Source organism: Nelumbo nucifera, chromosome 5, assembly GCF_055504915.1.
Source record: "Nelumbo nucifera cultivar China Antique chromosome 5, China Antique-T2T, whole genome shotgun sequence".
Classification (NCBI taxonomy): domain Eukaryota; kingdom Viridiplantae; phylum Streptophyta; class Magnoliopsida; order Proteales; family Nelumbonaceae; genus Nelumbo; species Nelumbo nucifera.
The window spans coordinates 57,066,282-57,089,961 of record NC_142653.1 but is presented as its reverse complement, the minus strand read 5'-3'; the positions used below and the strand labels follow the sequence as shown (position 1 = coordinate 57,089,961).

General features: G+C 39.8%; 1 protein-coding gene across 13 annotated transcripts; it reads left to right on the top strand.

Annotated features, from left to right (window-relative positions):
* The first annotated feature begins 425 nt into the window (after nucleotides 1–425).
* On the top strand, nucleotides 426–23,078 carry LOC104596820 (P-loop containing nucleoside triphosphate hydrolases superfamily protein). Of its 13 annotated transcripts, none has more exons than XM_088889124.1 (6): nucleotides 447–602; nucleotides 723–810; nucleotides 1,023–1,116; nucleotides 1,210–2,533; nucleotides 21,931–22,098; nucleotides 22,208–23,078. In XM_088889124.1, the coding sequence occupies exons 4-6, from the start codon at nucleotides 1,316–1,318 to the stop codon at nucleotides 22,589–22,591; spliced, it is 1,770 nt and encodes a 589-aa protein (XP_088745250.1). In that variant the 5' UTR covers nucleotides 447–602; nucleotides 723–810; nucleotides 1,023–1,116; nucleotides 1,210–1,315; the 3' UTR covers nucleotides 22,592–23,078. The 13 variants fall into 13 exon arrangements, with proteins under 13 accessions (XP_088745249.1, XP_010256427.1, XP_088745248.1 ...); XM_088889125.1 differs by having other exon boundaries at nucleotides 449–620; XM_088889129.1 differs by having other exon boundaries at nucleotides 452–602; nucleotides 692–810.
* The last annotated feature ends 602 nt before the right edge of the window (nucleotides 23,079–23,680 follow it).

Genomic DNA, 23,680 nt, shown 5'->3' with positions numbered 1-23,680 from the left:
AAAAAGAAAGAGGGCGAGGAGGGAAAAGAGGAGAGATATCTTGATCGATTGAAAAATCTCCTTGAGAAATCGACTTCTTTCATGGCCTTCATTGCTATTCTTGCCGAAAAAACCACCATTGCTGTGTTGCAGAGATATAAGCGGACCATATCTCAAAACGCTGGCGCAGCCTACGATGAAGAAATGAAATAGTTGTAAATTTCCCTTCTCATCAATCAAACACTGGAATGCCAAAATGAGAAAATAAAATTTTTCTTCTCATCCCATCCCATCGCTTCTCACCAACCAAACGGAATGTTAGATTGCAAATTACCGAATTACTCGCAAAAGTAGAGAAGTAAATTTTATTTTACTCGCAAAAGTAGAGAAGTAAATTACCGAATTACTCGCAAAAGTATCGAACGCCATCTTACTTATTTTGTAAGGATTTTGATTAAAGTCGGGGCTTATTACTATTTGCAAATTACAATGCAGGCCTCCCTTTTTGCCGCGAGGAGGGCTTGTTTCCAAACCATCGCCACTCGCCAGTGACACTGCCACCCCCTGCCGCCACAGCTGGTTGAGAAGAACGTGAGAAGTAAGGCAAGAAGGCTATAGAAGAGGTATCCTTTGGCTTTTTGGTTCGTAATAAAACCCTAACTCCCTAATCTTTGCGTCTTTGTTGGCGTTAGATTGATCTTTAAGGTCGCAGGAGAGAAACATTCACGTCTCTGGTTCTTCAGGCCGCCATTGTGAGAACTTGGAATAGTCACCACCCATCAAACGGCACGTCGTTCAATATTAGCCGCCTGTAATATGTACTGTAGTCAGGTATGAAATATCAAAAATTTCTTCTTCTTCTTCGTTATGATTTCCTTTATGTTCTGTTTGAGGGGAAGAAAATATACAGTCCACTGTTTCAAAATTTTCATGACTCATTGAGTTCATTGATTTATTCTACAAAACACAAACAATTTGTGTTCTTGGTCTCCTACGTTGAATCATCTTAAGCCTATCTACTAAGCGTAATGTTTGGAAAACAGGCCAAAGCATTGAACCCTAAAGTGCATCAGTCACCCTTCAGCTTTAAGGCTATGTTTGGTTTGATAGAAACTAAGAGATAAACAGAAAGTTGAGGTAAAGTTCTTTGTTTCTCTTATTTTCTATCAAACCAAAGACAGCCTAAAGGTTTCGGTGTTCATTTATTTATTTATTAATTTTTTGATACAGAATTTGACAACGTGTTAAAAAAAAATCGGCGCAAATTGCAGCTCTGCTACAACCATCGTATAGTCTGAAGGAGAACAACAACGAATCATTATATAATAATCAAAGAATGCTAGTAGCTCGAAAGCTGTTTCCTTCTAAACTTGTAACCCGTTTTCTTCCACTCGCTTTTGCTGCTTCATACTACCCACCCTCGTGCCACCACTCCCTTTTTGGTTTTGATACAACAACAACAACAACAAGCCCCTTTTATTCTCCAAGTAACCTTCTCTTTACGATACATAGATCTTTCTCTTCAGAAAGCAAACCGTTTCCGAAGTCCTTAAGAGATGGAAATTACGATGAAATCACCTCTCCCCATCTCCTTGTTTGCCCTGGTTGTGGTGTTTACATGCAAGGCGATGATCCCAAGCTCCCAGGCTACTTCATTAAACCCTCCAGGAAAGACACTGATTATCATTCCCCCATTGATCGTCAACCTGTTGCTGAAGAATCAGAAATCTCGGATTCCCTCAAGAGGGGATTTCTCAGTGAACTCATCAACCCTGAATACCCTACCACTGATCTTAATTTAGTTGGGAAACCAGTGGTTTGTGCTCGATGCCATTCCTTACGCCATTATGGGAGAGTAAAAGATGCTAGTGTTGAGAATTTGCTCCCAGATTTTGATTTTGACTACACTATTGGTAGAAAACTGGTTACGACCATGGGGACTCGTTCAGTTGTTATGATGGTGGTTGATGCTGCAGATTTTGATGGTTCATTCCCTCGGAAAGTTGCAAAGCTGGTTTCAGCAACCATTGAGGAAAACTCTGCCGCTTGGAAGCAGGGGAAGTCGGGAAATGTTCCTCGAGTTGTACTTGTGATTACAAAGATTGATCTCCTTCCACCGTCTTTATCTCCAACCAGATTAGAGCACTGGATTCGACAGCGAGCTCGGGAGGGGGGAGCAAATAAGCTGACCAGTGTTCACCTTGTTAGCTCATTGAAGAACTGGGGGCTGAAGAATCTGGCTGATGATGTGTGCAGATTGGCTGGGCCAAGAGGGAATATTTGGGCAATTGGGGCTCAGAATGCAGGGAAATCAACCTTGATTAATTCTTTAGGGAAGCACATTGGGGGTAACATTACTCACTTAACTGAAGCTCCAGTGCCTGGAACTACTTTGGGGATCATTAGGGTTGAGGGTGTCCTTCCTGGGATGGCGAAATTGTTTGATACACCTGGGCTTCTGCATCCACACCAGATCTTGACAAGGTTGACCAGAGAAGAGCAAAAACTGGTGCATATAAGCAAGGAATTGAAGCCAAGGACATACAGGATCAAGGTTAGTATGCTCAACTATTTACTGAGGATAAGAAATTATGCATATAATTTGCCCTTTTGTTAGTGGGGTATTGCCCATTGCATAGCACATTGATAAAATCTTATTCAGAGACACATGATGCTTCTGTAATTTCTAAATTTAGTATAGTTTAAGGATGATAGATGTCTTACTCTGCTTTGTCATTTGGCTTAATCACTTTATCTACTCAAGTCTAAGGTGGTAGTGGAGTGGAGCTATTAGTGCTTTGTTGATTTTCTTTTCCCATTTTCTGTCTTGTCTTTTGTTTTTTCTTTCTTTTCCTATTATTGCTTCAAACCTTATTATATTCTTGGCTTCTTAATTTTGGTGCTTTCTTCTTTGGGTTAGCTTAAGAAGTACCTTTCATTATCTTCCTCTAGGAAAGGGCTCATTATAGGGTGATTTTTAGATTGCCAGCTGGAGGAATAAAGCAAAGAACATCATTTAATTGGGGGAAAACAATAACTTTATTTGCAATTTTATGGCTTAGAGGGAAGCTTTTTCGGAGTAATAAATCTGGTGCAATAATGTTTATAGGAGAGTGGGAGAGGATTTCTGCATAAGATTTTGTCATTATTTGTCAAATGCATGGTTTTAAAAGGCTTTGAGGTGTGTGCCTTTGATCTTGAGGCTTAATTTCTAGGCTCATGCCTCAATTAGTTGGCCTTAGAAAAATAGATAAACCATTAGATTAGAATCATTAATAATTCACAACACTTTTGGAGGTTTAGTGGCTTGATGCTTGCTTGAGATAAATAGAAAAGTAAGATCAAGAGTGGAGGAGAAGAGAGTTGATAACGTTCAAAAGTTCATAGCAGAAAGTCAACCGGACAACTAAAAATATAAGCAGACTTCACTTGGTCAAAATACTCTTGGTTTGACCAACTACATACCCGTACTTTTTGTGAAACTCTTGCGCATATTGAACAAGGAGCCCGCAAACCATTACATCAACATCATCATTGTTATCTAAACCTTATTCCCAAACAATGGCGGAACTAGGCATTCCCGAGGAAGGGGCTGCGATGGTGAGAGTGCAGGGAGGTCTGCTTAACGTCTTTGTGGAGGAAAATGGGGTCTGAGAATGTGAGAGTTTTCTTCGAAGATGTCTGGTTCCTCGTTTTTCTGGTGGCATCCCTTCAAGCGAAGAGGTCGAAACCTGGTCTGCCTTGTGATGGAGGAATCTGCAAAAGCCGGTGGTGAGAAGGATGGAAGGGAATAAGTGGCTCATCATCTTTGTGCCGGAGGAAGAAGCTAATGGGTCCCTCATGTCTGGCTTGTCCTCGTTAAATGGCCTGCAACTTCTTTTGGAGGTTTAGTGGCTTGATGCTTGCTTGAGATAAATAGAAAAGTAAGATCAAGAGTGGAGGAGAAGAGAGTTGATAACGTTCAAAAGTTCATAGCAGAAAGTCAACCGGGCAACTAAAAATATAAGCAGACTTCACTTGGTCAAAATACTCTTGGTTTGACCAACTATATACCCCTAGATTTTGAGTACTTTTTGTGAAACTCTTGCGCATATCGAACAAGGAGCCTGCAAACCATTACATCAGCATCATCATTGTTATCTAAACCTTATTCCCAAACAATGGCGGAACTAGGCATTCCCGAGGAAGGGGCTGCGATGGTGAGAGTGTAGGGAGGTCTGCTTAAGGTCTTCATGGAGGAAAACGGGGTCTGAGAATGTGAGAGTTTTCTTCGAAGATGTCTGGTTCCTCGTTTTTCTGGTGGCATCCCTTCAAGCGAAGAGGTCAAAACCTGGTCTGCCTTGTGATGGAGGAATCTACAAAAGCCGATGGTGAGAAGGATGGAAGGGAATAAGTGGCTCATCATCTTTGCGCCGGAGGAAGAAGCTAACGGGTCCCTCATGTTTGGCTTGTCCTCGTTAAATGGCCTGCAAGTCTCACTATCACATTGGTCCCCTCTAGGTTGCTCAGAGGGGCTTGCGAAAGGCTTCAGGAAATGGTGGATTAGAATCTTTGGCGTGCCCCTATCATCCTAGAGCCCTGCGGTGTTCAAGGAGATTGGAAATGCGATCGGAGGCTTTGTCGTAGTAGATCCAAGAAACATGGCGTGGAGAAACCTTGAAGCCCTACGTCTTCTGGCCTATAGTGGGTTAGTGAAAGATATCCCTAAATCCTTAGAGCTGGTGGTGGGAGGCGTGAGATACCTCCTACTGATCGCGGTAGAGGACTTTGAATCTCAGCTCGATCGAAGAAATGTAGGTGTTGCTGCTCAATACCCATATTACAAGGCTGGATCTTATTCGTCTAAGCCTTGTGGTGCTCTGCTTTCTGGTGGTGGGCTTGGTGGCTTTCCCGTTTCTTTTACTCCGGTAAAACACCGTAGAAGAAAAAGAAAGAAGACGAGGAGGAAGGTGTCGCAGGTGAAGGAAAGGGGAGAGGATTTGTAGAGGGTCTTGGTGAAAGAGGTGGGGCGGAAAGATTGGTGTTCTCAGTCCCAGGAACCGGTGGGATGGGAGCACTTGGGTCTCTCTTTGTTTTCGTCAGATTTTGGTCGGGAAGTCGTATAGGTGGGTGCTAATCTGCCGGAGCCGGTGTTTGCAGTGGCCTCCCCTATTCTCAATAAGCTATCAAGGGTGGGAGATTTTTTTTCTTTCAAAAATTAAATTATTTCACTACCCGGGGCTTTTTCAATTTTGATTTTAGTTCCTCCCCTTGTGGAGGTCCGGCCCGACCTATTTGGGTGCACCCGATTTCGTGGTGTGCCCCACTTAGTAACCTTGAGCTAGGGTTGGATTTGAGCCGAATACTTGGCTATTCGAGCTCGGCTCTTAGGAATAGTTATCACGCTCGAGCTCGATTCGAGCTAGAGACTTGAGCTCGAGCTTGATTTGAGCTAGAGACTTGAGCTCGAGCTCAACTCGGTTCATAGCTCGCAAGTTCGAGCTCGGCTTGGCTCAAGCTCGACTATAAGCCAAGATTTTTTTTGAAAACTAAAAATTATATGTATAAAATTATTTTTTTTTTATTTTTCAGGCAAAAAATTACGAATTATAAAAATTATTTAATATTATATATACAAAAAATAGTTATAAAAGTTATTTACTATTATACATAAAAATAAAATTATTATATTAATAAAAATATTATTATATATAATAATAAAAATGATTTATTATATATAATAGTAAAAATTATTTATTTAATACTAGGCTCACGAGCCTTACAAGCCAAGCTTCACTAGGCTCGAGCTCGGCTCGATTAGCAAATGAGCCTATATATTGGGCTCGAATTTGGCTCAAAGCTCGGTTTAATTTGAGCCAAGTTGAGCTCAAATAGCTCGTGAAAGGCTCGGCTCGTGGCCACCCCTACCTCGAACTGGGCTTGGGCCCGCAAAACCCTATTAAGAACCAAGTCCTGCTGAATATACCAATAGTATGGTTCCTTTGAACTTCCATTTGACAATGTTTTGCTCCCCTGAAAGGTACTTCTTTTGGTGTCTCTCCGAATTTCGTTGGACCCTCTAGCGAGCTTAGGGGTGAATCTCTTGGTTTTCAGCCTGGGGGTGAATATATTGGTGTGGGTGAGCTAAGCCCGGTTGGTGAGGAGGTGAGGGGTTCACCCTACGAGTTGTATGAGGAGGGTGTTCACTGTTCAGGGTAGCTATGCAAATCAAGTAGAAAAGGCTCTTAGCATCGGAAAGCTCCTTGGAGTCTCTTGGCTGGCGGAGCAAGAATTGTTTGTGCAATATTGGTTGCATGCTAAGTTTTCCAATGAAGCCAAATTAGTTAGTTCGCTGGATGCTCCTGGTACTGTGTCGGACTTTGATTTCAAGACTGACCCCTCTTAGTCTGACTGCTCTTCTATTACGATGGGTTTCCCCTATGGAAGCAGGAAATCCAAACGCCTAGCTGATTGTTATGATGTAAAAGTGGTGGACCCTCCATCCTGTGGAGTTCGGGACTCTAGAGGAAGGGGTAGAAGAGGCAAAGGCAGGAATGTTGTGGCCAAGTAGGGCAATCTTCTATTCTTAGCTGCTGTGAGTTGTTGTCAGGGAGGTTGTGTCTCAGCTTTTGGAAGGAGGTTTGGTGGTCAATGTTTTCGATTTCTCTTGGCTTTAGTTGTCCGGTGACCGGATGACTTTTGCTTTTATTTTGCCTTCTGTGTACTTCTTGTACACCTTTTATTATTAATAAATTTCCTACCTTAGATTTGTTCTAAATTGAACATGTTTTTGTTTTGGTGGATTAGGAGCAAATGTGGGAGAACCTAACCTCTTGAGCCTTACTTAGAGTTACTTTTGATCATTGTCCTATTTGCCTAATACAGGGAACTACCTATGGAGGTCCCTCGCCTTTTAGCTTTGAAAACATGTGGTTGGAGGACTCTACCTTTGTGAAGAAGGTTAAATCTTGGTGGCAAGAAGTACTGAAGTAGGTTGTAGGGGTTTGAAGACAGGTGTCAACTTCTCGAGGAATTTAAAGAGATTAAAGGAGAAAATAAAAGCCTGGTGTAAAGATCTTTTTGGAAAGGTGGAGTCAAAGGAGAGAATTTCTTCAAGGGTTGTAGAATTGGATAAAAAAGAGGCACTTAGAGAACTTAGTGGGGAGGAAAAAAAGGAAAGGTGGACGCTCAAGTGTGAGTCGGAAGAAGTGCTAAGAAAGGAGGAGATTTCGTGGAAAAAAAATCTAGGTGCACTTGGCTTCTAGAGGGAGATGGTAACATGATTTTTTTCATTCTTTAGCAAGTGGTAGAAGAAGGAAGAACCCAACTACCGGGTTAGAAGTGGATGGCTAAGAGGTAACCAGGGAGGAGGATATCATTAAGGCTTTGGTGACCATTTTAAAGGGACTTTTATGAATTCAGGAGAGAGGAGCTTGACCTTTCTAGATCTTGAGTGGGATAGAGTGCCCAAAGCCTCATCAACAGCTTCAGAGAATGTCTTTATCCTTGAGGAAATTAGAGAGGTAACGTTTTCAATGAGTTCTATCAAAATGGGGAATTTTCTCAAAGAATAAAATCAACTTTCATTGCTTTAATCCCTAAGAAAAAGGGGGCAAAATTACCAAAGGAGTTTAGACCAATAAGCCTAGTGGGAAACTTCTACAAAATCATGGCAAAAGTTTTATCTTGGAAATTGAAGATGGTTTTACCAATGGTAATTTCACAATGTCAAGGACCCTTTGTTGAAGGGAAGCAGATTGATCAAATTTTGGTGGTAAATGAGTGTGTAGCAGAAAAGAGGAAAAGGGCTGGTCTGGTGTTTAAATTGGACTTAGAAAAGGCTTATGATTTTGTTGATTGGTCATTTCTTTTGGAGATATTAGAGAGAATTAGTTTGGGTGAGCAAGCGTTGGAGGTTGTGAATTAAGGGATGTTTAAGCTCAGTGCACTACTCAATCTTGACAAATGGTGTGGCTAGAGATTTCTTTCCAGCAAAAAGAGGTTTGAGACAAGGAGATCCCTTATCTCCCTGTTCACCTTAATTGCAAAGGTTCTGAGTAGAACAATTAATTTTTTTTTTGAAAAAGCTAAAGTATTTTATTCAGTCAAACAAGAATACAACAAAGCCCAGACCACTAGATCTGCCTGGGCCCAAAACAGATTACAAGCTCATCTGTGATTTTGTGCAAAACAACTGAGATACATTCTGATTTTTAAATTCCTCATTCACCGACACCCAGGAACAAATCTTGCCCACCGCTTTCTGCACTACTTCTGAGCTTCTGAGGTGACCACAGAAAATTCTGTTGTTTCTTTCAGTCCAAACGGACCAAAGAACAGCTTGTGGAATGGTATCCCAAACAATCTTTCCTTTCTTATTGAGACCCTCCATTCTCCAACACATTAGTAGCTCCTTCACAGATCTTGGCATAGACCAGCTAATCTCCAACTTCTTTAAAAATGTCCCCAGATTGAGGAGGAGACTGGACAATGGATGCACAAGTGCTCTATAGATTCTACACAGTTACCACATAGAACATAAGAGGGGTCCAAAATCTGAATACCCTTTCGCACCAAGTTAGCCCTAGTCAAACATTTGTCAAGAGCCATTGTCCATACGAGGAAGTTAATCTTGGGGGGGCTGGATGGGTTCCAAATCTGTCCAGCAGGGAAGTTCTCCTGACCTGAAATGCACACCTTAAGAAAAAGGGATTTTACAGAGAAGCTACCATCTGCATTCCACTTCCAAGACCATTCATCTTCCAAACTCAAGTCGATCCTCTGATTTTGAAGCAGCCCCAACAGATCCACATACTCTTCCACTTCCCAATCCAACAAATTCCTCTTACATAGAGGAGTCCAGATGATTGAATCATCAGAAATGCAAATGTTATCATCAACAGAAGAGTCTTGATTCACAGCAATTTGGAACAGACGAGGAAAAGCTTCAGCCAAGGGACCCTCCACACACCAGGGGTCCTTCCAAAACTTGATTCTGTCCCCCTTACTTGATCCCATTCAGAAAAAGATTGATGTACTTGAGATGTCTGCCCAAAGAGATTTACCCCCATTTTGATGGGGATCCAGAGTTCTCCAATCACCCCATACCACTTCATACTTTGCCGCAATAAGACTTCTCCACCATGCATTCCTCTCTGAAGCCAATCTCCATAACCATTTACTGAGAAGAGCAGAATAAATTCTTTCAACTTCCTAATTCCCAAACCACCCACTTCCTTAGGACGATACACTTTCTCCCAATTTACAATGTGAATCTTCTTCTCATCTTTCCGTCCTCCATAAGAAGTTCCTTTGGAGCTGTTCCAACCTGTTTGCTATTTTGTTTGGGATGAGAAAGAGAGAAAGGAAATAAGTGGGGAGGTTGGAGAGGGTGCTCTTAATCAAAGTAACCCTACCACCAAAAGATAGATATTTTGCCTTCCAAGAGGCCAACTTCTTCTCCATCATCTCAATGATTGGGTTCCAGATTGAGGAGGAAGAATATTTGGCCCCAAGAGGCAGACCCAAATACTTTACCGGGAGGAAATCTGTTTGGCAAGCCATCACTTTCGCACAATCTTCTAAATTTGAAACATGGCCCACTGGGATGATCTTACTTTTACTCAAGTTGACTTTGAGACCCGACACCACTTCAAACCAGCTCAAGATTCCAAGCACTGAGTCCAACCGAGACAGAGAAGCATCCACAAAGCATAGGGTGTCATCTGCAAATTGAAGGATATTGACTTTCTCCTTTCCAGGGGAGATAGCAAACCCATTCCATAAGCCCGAATCAGCAGCCTTCTTACTAAAGAGAGTGAGAATTTCCATAACACAAATGAATAACAGAGGGGACAGAGGATCACCCTGCCTCAGACCCCTAGAGCTACCAAAGAACCCCATGGATTGGCCATTAATTATGATTGAAAATTTAGGGGTCTTAGTACAAACACTGATCCAGTTTCTCCATTTTTGTCCAAAATTCATGCATTCCAGCACACGATCCAGACAATTACAGTTGATGTAGTCATATGCTTTCTCAATATCAAGTTTACAAATCACACTAGGATTCCCTCTCTTCTTCTAGAATCAATTAACTCATTGGCAATTAAAATTGAGTCAACCATCTGTCTTCCAGGCACAAAAGTACTCTGATTAACAATTATCAAGGCTGATCAGAATAATTTGTTTAGAGAGTGGAGGATAGGAATGCTTGAGGTGATAGTTATGCACTTGCTGTTTGCAGGACATCATTCTTTTCTATTAGGAAGGTAATCAAGAAAACCCAAGAAATCTAAGAGAGCTCAGTAATTCCTTTGAATCTATTTCCAAGTTGAGGGTGAATTGGAAAAAGAGTTGTTTAGTGGGGGTTAATGTGGAAGAAGAATATTCGAGTGTGCTGGTAGGGATTCTAGGGTGTGAGGTTAGATGATGACCAATTGAGTATTTAGGGCTACCTCTAGGTAGGAACCCGAGATCAGAAGTTTTTTGGAAACTGGTGGTAGAGAGATTCACTAAAAAGCTGTCTCTTTGGAAGAGAAACCACATTTCTTTGGGTGGGAAAATAACTATGATTAGAGCAACTTTAGCCAATTTACCAATCTATGACCTCTCCACCTTTATGATTCCAACTAGAATAGCAAGACAACTAGAGATGCTTATGAGGGTTTTTCTTTGGAGCCTAGGGATGAAAAAAGGGATCATGTAATGAAGTGGGAACAAGTCAGTAAAGCAAAGGAGAAGGGATGGCTAGGAATAGGAAACCTAATTCATAGGAATGCTTATTTGCTAGGAAACTGGCTTTGGTGGTTTCCTCTAGAAAGAGATAGGTTGTGGCATATGGTCATTGAAAGCATTCATGGGATGATGAATAATGGCTGGGATGCAAATGTTGCCCCCTTTTAACCTCAAGCTCTACTTGGAAAGCAATTCAAGAGGTGTACCCAACTTTTATTAATTTCATCAGGTTTGATGTGGGATGTGGGTCTAGGGTTCTTTTTTAGGAAGATCTTTGGATAGATGAAGAGAGCAGCTCTGGAAATCTGTGATAAAAAATAAATATGGGGAAGCTTCTTTCAGGTGGGAATCAGGTAATGCTACTGATCCCTATTGGACAAGCGTGTGGAAAGGTATTTTGCAGAATAGGGAAGCTTTCTTCAGTCACATCTCCTTCCATCCTGGTTCAGGTGAAAGAATTCAGTTCTAGAAAGATAGGTGGTGTGGTATTAATTCTCTTAGTTTGGACTTCCCCTCTATCTTTGAGCTGGCCGTAAACAAGGAAGCATGGGTATGCGACTATCTTGATTCCTCTACTGTCCAGAGAGTCTGATTGCTGAGGCTTAGAAGGGAGGTAAATGATTGGGAGATGAACTCTCTAGTTGGCCTGCTGCATGTTTTGGACAAAGTAAAGGCGAATCCCATGGATGTGGACAAAATCAGATGGACCAAAGAAAATCCTGGTATCTTTACAGTGAAGTCGATGCTGAATTCCTTAATTTCCATTGATGATCCTAAACCTCCTTGGATCTGGTTTTGGAGGACTTGAACTCCGCTAAAAGGTTCAGTTCTCCATTTGGGTTGCTATTAAAAGAAAAAATCCCCACCATAGATGTCTTGAGGAGAAAGGGCATAATCCTCGTGAATCGCTGCTGTTTGTGTGAGGAGGACGAGGAAACTGTCAATCACCTTCTGATCTTATGCAGTTTCTTTCACAAAATCTAGGCTCATGTGTTAAAGTTGTTTGATATGAGCTGGGTCACCCCTCCGGATTTGGCCTCCCTTATGGCTCATTGGAGGAGTCAGGTTTTTTTCCAAAAATGAGAATGAGGCCCTTATTCAACTATTGGACAAACTTAAGTCAGTTTTCTTGGTTCAATCTATGGAGGACACTAGAGTTTGGTCTACCTCCTTTGATGGAATCTTTACTTGTGCATCTCTCTTCAACACTCTTTTGCAACCTATTGTAGTGGAGGAGAACTTCCTAGTTAAAGAGATTTGGAGTAAACCCATACCACCCAAAGTTCAAGCATTATGTTGGAAGTTTTTCTTGGAAAGGTGAACACCTATGACATGCTTCAAAAAAGGAGGCCAAATAAGTGCCTCTCCCTTTATGTGCGCATACTTTGTTTTGCAAATAGAGAATCTTTACCCCATTTGTTAATCTATTATTTTGTTGTGCTTTATATTTGGGAGTCTTTTTGCTCTCTTTTTGGTTGCGGGTGGATTGCTCCTCAGGATGTAGCGAGTCTCTTCAACCCAAACTTCCTAAGGCAGCCAACAAAGAGAGGGAGAATAATGTGGAAAACTGTCGGGGCAGTAGTGGTGTGGACTATTTGGGAGGAGAGAAATGCAATAATCTTCAATGAGAAGAGCATGTCAAAGGAGGAAATTGTGGAAACTATAAAAGTCAAAGTTGCAAACTGGATAAAAACTCTTGATCTCTTTCAAAGATTTATAGTGACTAATATAATAAGGGCATAGAATGAAGTGGCACACTCCTCTAAAGAAAAGGAAAGAAAGATGATTGAATGGAAGCACCTAGTAAGGGATAAAATAAAGGGTAAATTATAAAGACCCCCTTTGTACTATGTGTGGTCAGTGACAAAGACCCCCTTGTATTTTAATTTGCGACAAAGACCCTCTTGAACTTCAGCCGTTAGACAAAGACCCCCTCCATTAGTGTTCCGTCAGTTAACTTTGAAAAAGATTCTCATCCAACTGTTTAAAAGTTTTCTAAATGCCCAAACTGCCCTTTACTAATTTATTTTACCCTTTTCTTTTATTGATGAAATCATCTTACTTTTTTTTACACTTTGTATTGCTCATTGTCTTCTCCATTGAAGTTAACTGAAATGGCTATGGTAAAAACTAAAAACAATGATTTTGGGACATTAAGTAGAAACACACTTGAGGTGCAAAACATGGAAGAGGAGGGTGGTTTGCTTTGCATTTTGCTTGCCTTTGTATGGAGAAACGACACAATTATGTTAGAAAAACTGTTGACCTTGCCACATTCATCAATCTAACCACTAACCTGGATTCAGTTAGGTAATTTTGTCTATTGAATCTCCCATATAGATCTACCATTTCAAGAATTCTATTTCAAAAAATTTCATTTTGTTCTCTTAAAACCCTCAGCCCCTTCGTAAAATCTGAAGAAGGGAGCACATGGATGTTGAGATTGTAACGAATGGTCTTGAGATTTTCGTAATAACTTTGACAAAGAGCGCATTTGGTTTTGACTATGCAAATGACATATTTGAAATTAGTATAACCTAATTTTGGTTTTGTTTGGGGATCTCAGTTTTCAAGTTGAACCAAGAAGGTGTATTTGGCTGATTTTACTATATATGGCATTATCTTAAGAATTCCCATGTTGCTGGGTCAAATGGATTGTCTTGAAACGAAGTAAGATTCTCTGTTTCTGGCCTTTGGGTTTGTTGCAGATTTAAAAATATAACTTGCAACCTTGAAGAATAACTTTGGGGCAACAGGTGAGTGTATCAGATCTGAGGGGTTTATGTAATCAAGGTATCAAGCCTCTCTAGAGTTCTCAAAATCCATGCCCAATAGGTGAATTTCCCATTTTAATTAACTCACCAGAGATTTTTTCCTTTTCGAACGGTGAGTGCCCCTTTTTAATCAACTTAACGGAGATTTTTTCCTTTTTCGATGGCAATCATTGGTGGGATGACAAAAGTATTTCTCAACAAGAAGTAATGAAGGTATTTTTGGGTCAGTTATGTTTTAAGAGAAAATGGGCAAGAAGAAGAAAATAGAGAAAGTTTAGTGGGGTATTTTGGTAACTTAACACCTTCTGTCATTTGACTTAACGACTAAGAGGGTATTTGTCACAAATTAAAGTATAGGGGGGTCTTTGTCACTTAACCCATAGGATAGAGAGGGTCTTTATAATTTACTCTAAAATGAAACTAAACTTTGATGGGAGCTCTATTGGAAACCCAGGCATGACAGGTATTGGTGGTGTGTTTAGAGATTTTTCAGGTGTTGGCTATGTACTTGGACCTATAGGGGTAGGGGATTCAGTAAAAGCTGAACTGATGGCATTGCTACAAGGTTTAAAATTTTCTAAGCTGTCAAACTTAAAAAAATTTGGGGTTCGAAATTTGCTACACCAAGCATCTGATTACTTACCCCAACTTGCGGTTTAACCCAATTTGCTCTAAGCTCAATAGAGTTTTATTTACAATGGATTGGGAAGCTCACTAGGGAGGGTTGGTTTCAAGGGCCTACCTAGGATAACCTCTAATCATTGGCCTATCTCCCTCTCTAAGGATGAGATAAGAGGAAACGGCCTAGCCCCTTTTTGTTTTGAGAACATGTGGCTTTGTCACCCAAGGTTTAGAGAGCTGGTAAAAGAATGGTGGACAGAGGCTAATCCTAGTGATCTTTTGGTTGGTATGAAATTCCACCATAAGTTGAACGAGTTGAAAGCAAAAATCAAGTTATGGAATGTACAAAATTTTGGGAGACTAGAACAAAAGAAGCAAGAGGTAATTGATAATATTGAGCTGCTGGACAGTAAGAGAATGGTGGAATCTTTGGAGAAATAGAGAAGTAGGACAGAGGGAGACTAAGAAAGGAATTGGAGGATATTTTAATCAGAGAAGAGATAACTTGGATAAAGGAGGGAGATAGAAATAATTTTTTTTTCCATGCTTTAGCTAATGACAGGAGGAGGAAAAAATTCTCATCTCTAAATTAGAGGTTGAAGGTGAAACTATTGATCAACAGAGTGAAATTGCTAAAGCCCTTGTGAATCATTTCAAGTCTATCTTTAGAAAACCTCTAGTTGGAAGGCTTTGTTGGAAGGGTTGGAGTGGCCAAGAGTGTTGGGAGAGCAAAAGAATTAGCTAGAAAGAAGGTTTGATTTGGAGGAAATAAAGGAAGCGGTTTTTTTGATGGATAGATCCAAAGCACCAGATCTAGTTGGATTTACTATGGCCTTTTACTAGGACTTCTGGGACATTTTGAAGGAGGACATCCAAAAGGTGTTTGACGAATTTTTTAGTAGAGGGGTAATAAATTTAGGTTTAAATTCTACCTTCATTGCTTTGATTCCGGAAAACGTTGGGGCAATCCAACCAAAGGAGTTTAGGCCCATTTGTCTGGTCCATAGTTTATTCAAAATTATTACTAAGGTGCTGTCAAGAAGAATTAAATCAGTGCTTCCTTCTATTATATCCTTAAATCAAGGTGCATTTGTTATGGATAGGTAGATCACCAACCAAATCCTTTTTGCTAGCGAGAGTGTGGAGGAGTTAAAAAGATTTGGAAAGGGTTGATTTTTAAGCTTGATCTAGAGAAAGCATATGGCTTGGTGGACTGGGAATTTTTGTTGGAAGTGATGATGAACGTTGGATTTGGAGATAGATGGTATAAGTGGGTTAAAGGCTGCATAAGTACTTTTGACTACTCAATTCTGGTGAATGGTACAATAGTGGATCATTTTTTAGCCATTAGAGGTATTAGACAGGGGACACCCCCCCCCTCTCCTTTCCTATTCACCCTAGTAGTTGAAGTGCTAGGAATCCTTATCCAGTGAGCAGATTTGAGAGGTTTGGTGAGAGGTTAGAGGGTGGGCAGAGAAAGAGTGCCTACCACTCACCTGTAGTTTGCTGATGATACCATTTTATTTTGTGAGGGAGGTGATCTAAATTGGGTGAGGAATTTGAAGGAGGTAGTTCAAGTTTTTGAGAAGATGTTTAAATATCTGAAAGTTAACTTCAGTAAGAGTTGTGTGGCAGTCATAACATGGATGAAAGAGAGGTAGTTAATTGTGCAACAATTTTGGGTTGCGAGGTTTGTGAATGGCCACTGAATTACTTGGGGCTACCTTTGTGGGGGGTGGGGGGGGGGGAATTCTAGAAGTTTGAACTTTTGGAACCAGGTAGTGGATAGGTTCTCGAAAAGGCTAGCCTCCCGGAAAAGGAACTATCTCTCTCTTGGTGGAAGAATCACTCTGATCAAATCTACCTTGGCCAATCAACTAGTTTATTTCTTGTTGGTTTTTAGGATGCTTGTGAGGATTTGTAGATGGATAGAGAAGTCAATGAGGGATTTTTTGTGGGAGCCTGGAGAGGAAAAGAGGGATCATAGGGTTGGATGGAAAATGGTGAGTAGAAGTAAGGATTCAGGGGGCCTAGGAATCAAGAACATTCAGAAGAGGGATACGACTTTGTTAGGAAAATGGTTGTGGAGATTTCTAGTGGATCAAGATAAATTGTGGACAAAGGTGGTTAAGAGCATACATAGGCTGGCAGCTGATGGTTGGGTCACAAGAGTTTCAACTTGAGTAACTATTGCAGCACCTTGGAAAGCTATTTATGCCATCCTCCCTCTTTTTCTATCCTTTGTTAGCTTTAACTTGTGCTCTGGAAATTTGGTGAGGTTCTGGGAACATGTGTGGGTGGGGGAGGTACCACTTAAAGATCAATTCCCTTCCTTATTCTCCCTTTCTAGGTACAAAAATAAGATTGCATCCACCTTTGTTGCCTCCGTTGGTCCAGGGCTTGAACTCAATTGGGATTTGGGGTTTAGAAGAGGTCTCGGAGAATCAAAGTTGGTTTTGGTGTTGTCTTTAGTTCAAGTACTACAAAAGGTCTTCTTGGACCCTTATAGGGCAGATTCTCATATTTGGACCCTTTCCTCCTCTGGCGCTTCACTTGTGCCTTTTTTTTCAATGCCCTAACTCAACCTACTCCTTCTGCCCTTCCCTGCCCTTCTAAAGAAGTGTGGGGGAGACCGGTCCCACATAGGGTTGGAGCCCTTTGTTGGGAAATAGCTTTGGAAAGAATTAATACTTGCAAAGTTGCAATCTGTTAGAATTGCTAGAGTTAGCTAACGGGGGCAATCTTTCTCTCTTATGTCTACTATAACTTACCTAAGGGTATTGTAGTCTTTTCCAAGTGGGCTTGAACTCCTTACTATCAACCCAGGTTGTGTTAGGCTTTAATGCCTCAAGTTGCAGTGTTGTGTGAGTTGGTGGTGTTTTTCTAAAAGCCCTCTATTCGGTAATTCGAAGAGGGCAGCTCTGTGATGTCTCAAGTTGTGAGGTAGGTGCTCCTCAATGTGTGGTGATTTTGTAATGGTTTGTGGTGTGGTGACACCTTGTGGTAAGTGTGTAATCTTTCCCAAGTGTTTCTAAAGTAGAGGGCTGATGATTCTTGGTGTTTTTCCTAAAGGAAAAGGTGTGTTACAGTAGTTGCATACCAGCTGTTTGACAGTTTGCCTAGGTGACAAATCAGTTATCTCTTCTCACTCATGGCTTTATCAAATAGTAGCACTAAACCTACAATTGTTGTGTAATCAGATTTCATGACTTCTCGATTAACTATGGTGAAACTCAATGGTACTAATTATATCCCATGGGCCAAGTCGGTTAAGGTATCTCTCATTGCAAGAGGCAAGTTGAAGTACATCAAGGAGGGTCCATTGAAAAGTGAATTAGAAGGGTACAATGAATTGGTACAAGAGAAGAGAATGTCCAAATTATGACATCCCTTTGGAATAGTATGGAGAATCACATTAATGTGAACCTTATGTTTCTAGACATGACCAAGGAGATTTGGGATCATGCCAAGTAATTGTACTCTAGACAAGACAATGTCACAAGAATTTACCAGTTATACCAAGACTATTTTTCTCTTCAACAAGGGGATAAAAGTGTTGAAGAATATTATGTTTCTCTAAAAAGTTTAAGGAATGAGCTCAATGTTTATCAACCCCTATCCATTGATTTGAAGACTCAACAAGAACAAAGAGAACATCTAGATGTTGTAAGATTTTTATCTAGGTTGAGGTCTGAATTTGAATCACTGCGGGCCCAAATCTTAGGGATTAGTGATCTTCCATCATTGTCTGAGGTTTTATCTCGCATAAGGAGAGCCTCAAATCCACATAGTGATCATCCCCCACCTTTAGAGAGATCAGCCATGGTGGTTCCCAGAGGAGGTTTTCTTGGTAGAAATATGTGTGGTAGAGGTGGAGGTAATGTGAGGGGTTTTGGCTATGGGCCCAGAGGTGTACGAGGAGGTGGTAGAGAGTTTGGTGGTGGTCGTGATTCAGCTCGTGAGTGCTTACATTGTGAATGAGAAGGTCACACAGTCAACTTTTGTTATGATTTTTATGGCCCTCCATCTTCAGTCTTAGTGTGACTGAAGATGCTCATGCTTCTAATGTTTGTAAGGATAAAGACAATATCTATCTCACGTGAGGAGTATGAAAAGTTTAACTAGTTTGCCTCTTCTAGTTCTACCACTACTACACTTGTAAAGTCAGGTACTACTTGCCTTGTTTCTAGTTCTTCACCTTTACCCTAGGTAATTGATTCTGGAGCCTCAGACCACATGACTAGCTCCTTAGATATGTTTGTATCATTGTCACCACCTTCTAACTCTCAAACCATTACTTTAGCTGATGGTTATTCTTTTACTATTACTGGTACCGGTAATGTGTCTCTTGGTTCTGACCTTAGTTTATACTCTATTTTTTATGTTCCCAAGTTTCCTTTTAGTCTCTTGTTCGTAAGTAAGCTTACTCAAACCCTCCATTGTTCAGTAACATTTTATCCTTCATATTGTCTTTTAGGATCTCAAGACATGGAAGACGATTGGTGGCGGTCATGAAGTTGGAGGACTGTACTACTTGGATGACCATTGTCCTCAGAAGGCTCTTCATTCCTCTCTTACACCACATCAGTGGAATTATCATCTTGGTCATCATTCTCTGTGTGTTTTGAAAAAGTAAGTCTCAACCTTGGAGTCTGTAACTCAGCTAGATTGTGAGTCATGTTAGTTAAGTAAACATCATAGAGTGTCTTTTGTTCCTAGGGATGATAAGAGAGTCTTGAGTCCTTTTGGTTTAGTCCACTCAGATGTTTGGGGTCCTAGTCGTGTGTCATCTTATAATGGATTTAGATATTTTGTACATTTATTGATGACTATTCAAGAATGACATGGATTTACTTAATGAAGGATCGTTTAGAATTGTTCTCTATTTTTCTTTCTTTTCATGTTGAGATAAGGAATCAATTTGGTGAATGCATTAAAGTGTTTCATTTTGATAATGCCAAGGAATACTTTCATAATAATTTTCAGTATTATTTTGACTCTCATGTATTATACATCAGTCCTCATGTTCACACACTCCTTAGCAAAATAGTGTGGCTGAGAAGAAAAATCGTCATGTGATTGAAACTGCTCGAGCCTTGTTGATTCAAATGTTAATCCCTAAAATCTATTGGAGTGATGCAGTTCTCACCTCTTGTTTTCTCATAAACTATACGCCCTCTTCAATCCTAAATGGTGAGTCACCTTTCTCTATCTTGTTTCCTTCCACCTCGCCTTTTTCTCTTCCTTGTGTGTTTGGTTGTATGTGTTTAGTTCACAAATTGGGTCTAGGTCATGATAAACTTGATTCCAAAACTATTAGATGTGTTTTTCCTAGTTACTCTTGTACTCAAAAAGGTTACAAATGCTATGATCCTGTTTTACAAAAAGATTTTGTTGCTCTGAATGTTACCTCTTTGAGAGTTACCTTATTTCTCTAGACTTGAACCTTCTCCTTCTATTCCTCTTCCCTTTGAATATGGTGATGTCTTTATTCCCCTGCCTACTTTGGAGGAGCCTATTCGACCATCTATTCATAGAGTGTACTCTAGACGTGATAGACAACCAGAATTGTCACAAGTAGTTGATCCAACTCCAGCTTTTGACATGCCACCAGAGTCTTTGCCATTGATAGATCCACCATCCTCAGATCTTGATCTTCCTATTGCTCTTTGTAAGGGTTAGCGTACTTGCACAGATCACTCCCTTTCTCGTTATGTTTCCTTTGCTCACTTGTCTCCTTCACATCAACGTTTCATTTCCCTTCTATCATCTGTTTCTCTACCGTGTTCTCTACAGGAAGCCCTCTCATCTCCTAATTAGAAGAAGGCGATGGATGAAGAATTTTATGCTCTTCAATCCAGTAATACTTGGGATCTCACTTCCTTACCACTTGGGAAGTAGGCCATTGGTTGTCGATGGGTATATACCGTTAAATACCATCAAGATGGTAGTATTGAGCGGTTCAAAGCTCGACTTGTTGCTAAGGGGTATATTTAGACCTACGGTGTGGACTATTCAAAAACCTTCTCTCGTGGCTAAAATAGGTTTTGTATGAGTTCTCATTTCTTTAGCTGCCTACTTTGATTGGCCCCTATTTCAGCTTGATGTTAAAAATGCTTTTCTGCATGGTTATTATTAAGATGAGGTAGATATGGAGCAACCCCCTAGGTATGTTGCTCAGGGGGAGTCAGGAATGGTGTGTTGATTGAACACCATTAATTTGTAATACCTCCCCCCAGAACAACCATAAGTAAACCCTGTATTGAATATATTTATGAACTTGCCTTCTTAATCTTCAAAAGTAGATCAATTAGCCCAGAACTACCCATACTAAATCAACTCTCATTCCCTCAAAGAACAAACTCACCTCCCACCATGATTTGAAAACCGTGTTCCCCTTCATACTTATGATATCTAGATTACAAACATCATAAAATTAAATTATTCAGAAGATGTGGTTTCAGCCTTACTAACCCTCTCCTCTTCATCAATTCCAAAAACTGTATCTTATTCACTTCCTAAACAAAACTAACATACTTTTCTGAGGGAGTATCATTATTGTTTTTTTGATAGGGTTCTTTGGGTCTCCATGGCATTTTGTTTGTTTCTGTTAATTACTCCACATTTTGAATAACAACTTTACTTTGGCAAGGGGCATGAGAGGTTGATGAGTCTTCATCTCTGGTGACCATGTTATTCCATGTAAAAGTGTTGAATTGTTAGTCATCATATTTTCCTTATCACTGTAATGCAAAATATATGGCCTCATTGTATTACCTTTGTATGTTGAAAACTTATACTCCAACATATAATCCAAATTGACAAAGCTATTTGTCTGGGTAGGAATGGTCAGTGATTTAAAAGGCGCGCCTCTAGGCGCACAGGCGAGGTGCATTTTAGGGTGGGCGCCTCACCTAGGTCCTAGGCACAGGCTTGATGTGCCTAGGCGTGCACGTGATGCACCTTGCACCTTGGCCCAGGCGTGACCACCCCCTATTTGCTAATGTTGTCCATTCATTCATCTTAATAAAACATCTTCTTAAAAGGCAATTAAAATTTTAAAATCATTATTTTTTGTGTGAGAATTAAGAATTTAAGACCCGAACATGGACTTGTTTGGGCTTGCCTTGAGGGGCATGGCTAAGGTGACTTGTAAAATCAGGAATGTAATATGTTTTACATCAAATTAGCTACTTGAAGTAATGCAACTAAGGAAAAAAAGAGATTGTGGGCTTTACATGCTTGAAAATGTTTTAAATGTTTGATTTTATTTTTAAATTTTCATTTGAATATGCTTTACATGTTATGTTTATGTATTTTAATTTTAGATTTTAGGTTTTTTAAACCATTAATTTTAAAATTTAAGTTTATATTTCTTATTAATATTATGTTTAATATTTTTTATTTTTTATTTTTTTTTGCATTTTGTTTTTTAATTTTTGGATTTTTTTTGAATTTTTTTGGCATTTTTTGAATTTTCTAACAATTTTTTTTATTTTTTTTTATTTTTTAGCTCTTTACTTATTTATTTATTTATTTTTGCACCATGCTTCAAAAAGGCGTGTGTGTGCCTTGCCTTGCGCCTCTCGCCTCAGGCACAAATTGGCCCTTGTGCCTTTTTTGCGCCTCGCGCTTTTAAAACACTAGGAATGGTAGATTGAGTTGACTGGGTAATGGGGATTTCATACTGGTTTTGGAAAATGCTCATGTTCTATGAATGCACTTACAATTGCTGGATAATACTCAACTCTAACATTCCAACCCAAGATAAATTTCTATGTTTTCATCCTGTTCCTCTGTCATTTCCATTCTGATTTTGTTATAATGTTGTCATTGACAGACTGGTTATTCGGTACATATTGCTGGACTTATGAGGGTAGATGTAGAAGAAGCATCAGTAGATTCTATTTATCTCACAGTATGGGCATCTCCTTATCTTCCACTACATATGGGAAGAACAGAAAATGCAAGTACAATGCTAGAATATCATTTTGGTCATCAGTTACAGGTATTTCTCTTCATAGTTTGCTGATGCTTCCAGAATACCTCGTCTCTATTTCATCTTTTAGTTTCATGAAAGTACACATCAAAGTGTGATTATCCAATTATCCTTGCAGCCACCTATTGGTGAGAAAAGAGTTGAGGAGCTTGGGAAATGGATGAAAAGGGAATTTCATATCTGTGGAAGCAGTTGGGATGTGAGCTCTGTAGATATTGCTGCTGCTGGGCTTGGCTGGGTTGCCCTGGGACTTAAGGGGGAGGCAACGTTAGGTGTTTGGACATATGATGGGGTAGATGTTACACTGCGTAATTCAATGATCCCACAGAGAGCACAGATATTTGAAGTTGCAGGATTTACAGTCTCAAAGATTGTTTCCAAAGCCGACCAAGCTTCAAATAAACTTAAGCAGAGCAGAAAGGACAAGAAACAGGGTGACCATAAGGAAGCTGTCTCTATCACAATGCCATTACCAGTTGATGCAGATACGAACACTTGCTAATGGTGGCAACTGGTACAAGAGGAAAGGTATCTGTACTTGTAGATTGCGAATCTGAAATCAAAGTGAAAACATATTTAAAATGATGGACATTGGTTGTTCGAGAATGAACGGCAAGACCACTATGGTGTAACTTGCAGCCATCTAAGTGATGGTTGTCATTATAATCTTCTCTAGTGCACAGGACCAAGAGATTCTAGTGCGAAGCTTGATTTTCTGTAGCCGCCCGAAGTGCTGGGTTTCCAGTCTTTGAATTAATAATGCAATGAACCTTGTGGAATCTTGAACTATCATTGAGAATCTCAGCTTGCAAACGAAATATGTAGAGATCATGTTGTGGAGCTGCTTCCATACAATTAGAGAAGATGCTGCAGTTGCAGTTGTTTACCAATCTCGTTGCTGTTATTGACTTATTGGAGATCATACAAAAGCTGCATGCCTGTAATTTCTATTCTGATAGGGAATTTCGTGAAAGCTGTTCCTCTCGGCATGCTTTGCTTCTTCCTTGGCCAAAGTTTTTGGTATGACGTATAAGCTAGAGACTTCATGATTTATCGATACAAAAGTCGGTTACCAGTAGAAACAAAACAAAAAGTTTACTCCATCCAAGACCAGCCAAAGTCAATCTACAGATTTTTTTTTTTCATTATTATTAGTTTTTTTTTATTTATTTTTTATTTTTTATCTACAGGTTTGTTTTGATTCTATTCTTAGCTGAAGGCTCAAGCCTGATTTAAAAGAATATGCACTTTTGGCTGTTTTCAAATCATTAGCAAATGAATATGAGCTTTGCACGCGGTAATTTTAATGATAACGATACCAATAATGTGTCCAATTTTTTACATTATTTATATCTGTGTTGACAAATAATTTTTATTTTCACATTTATTCTTATTTAATATAATATAAAAATATAGCATTAGAGATTTTATTATTTAATTATGACATCAAAAGTTGACACATATGACGGACCACCAAATAATAAAACAATTTTATTTTTGTGTTGGTTATAAACTTTGTATTCCATTTCTGTCATCAATAAAAGTGATTCTTGTTTATGATGCTTTTTATATGATTATATATAATATAAAA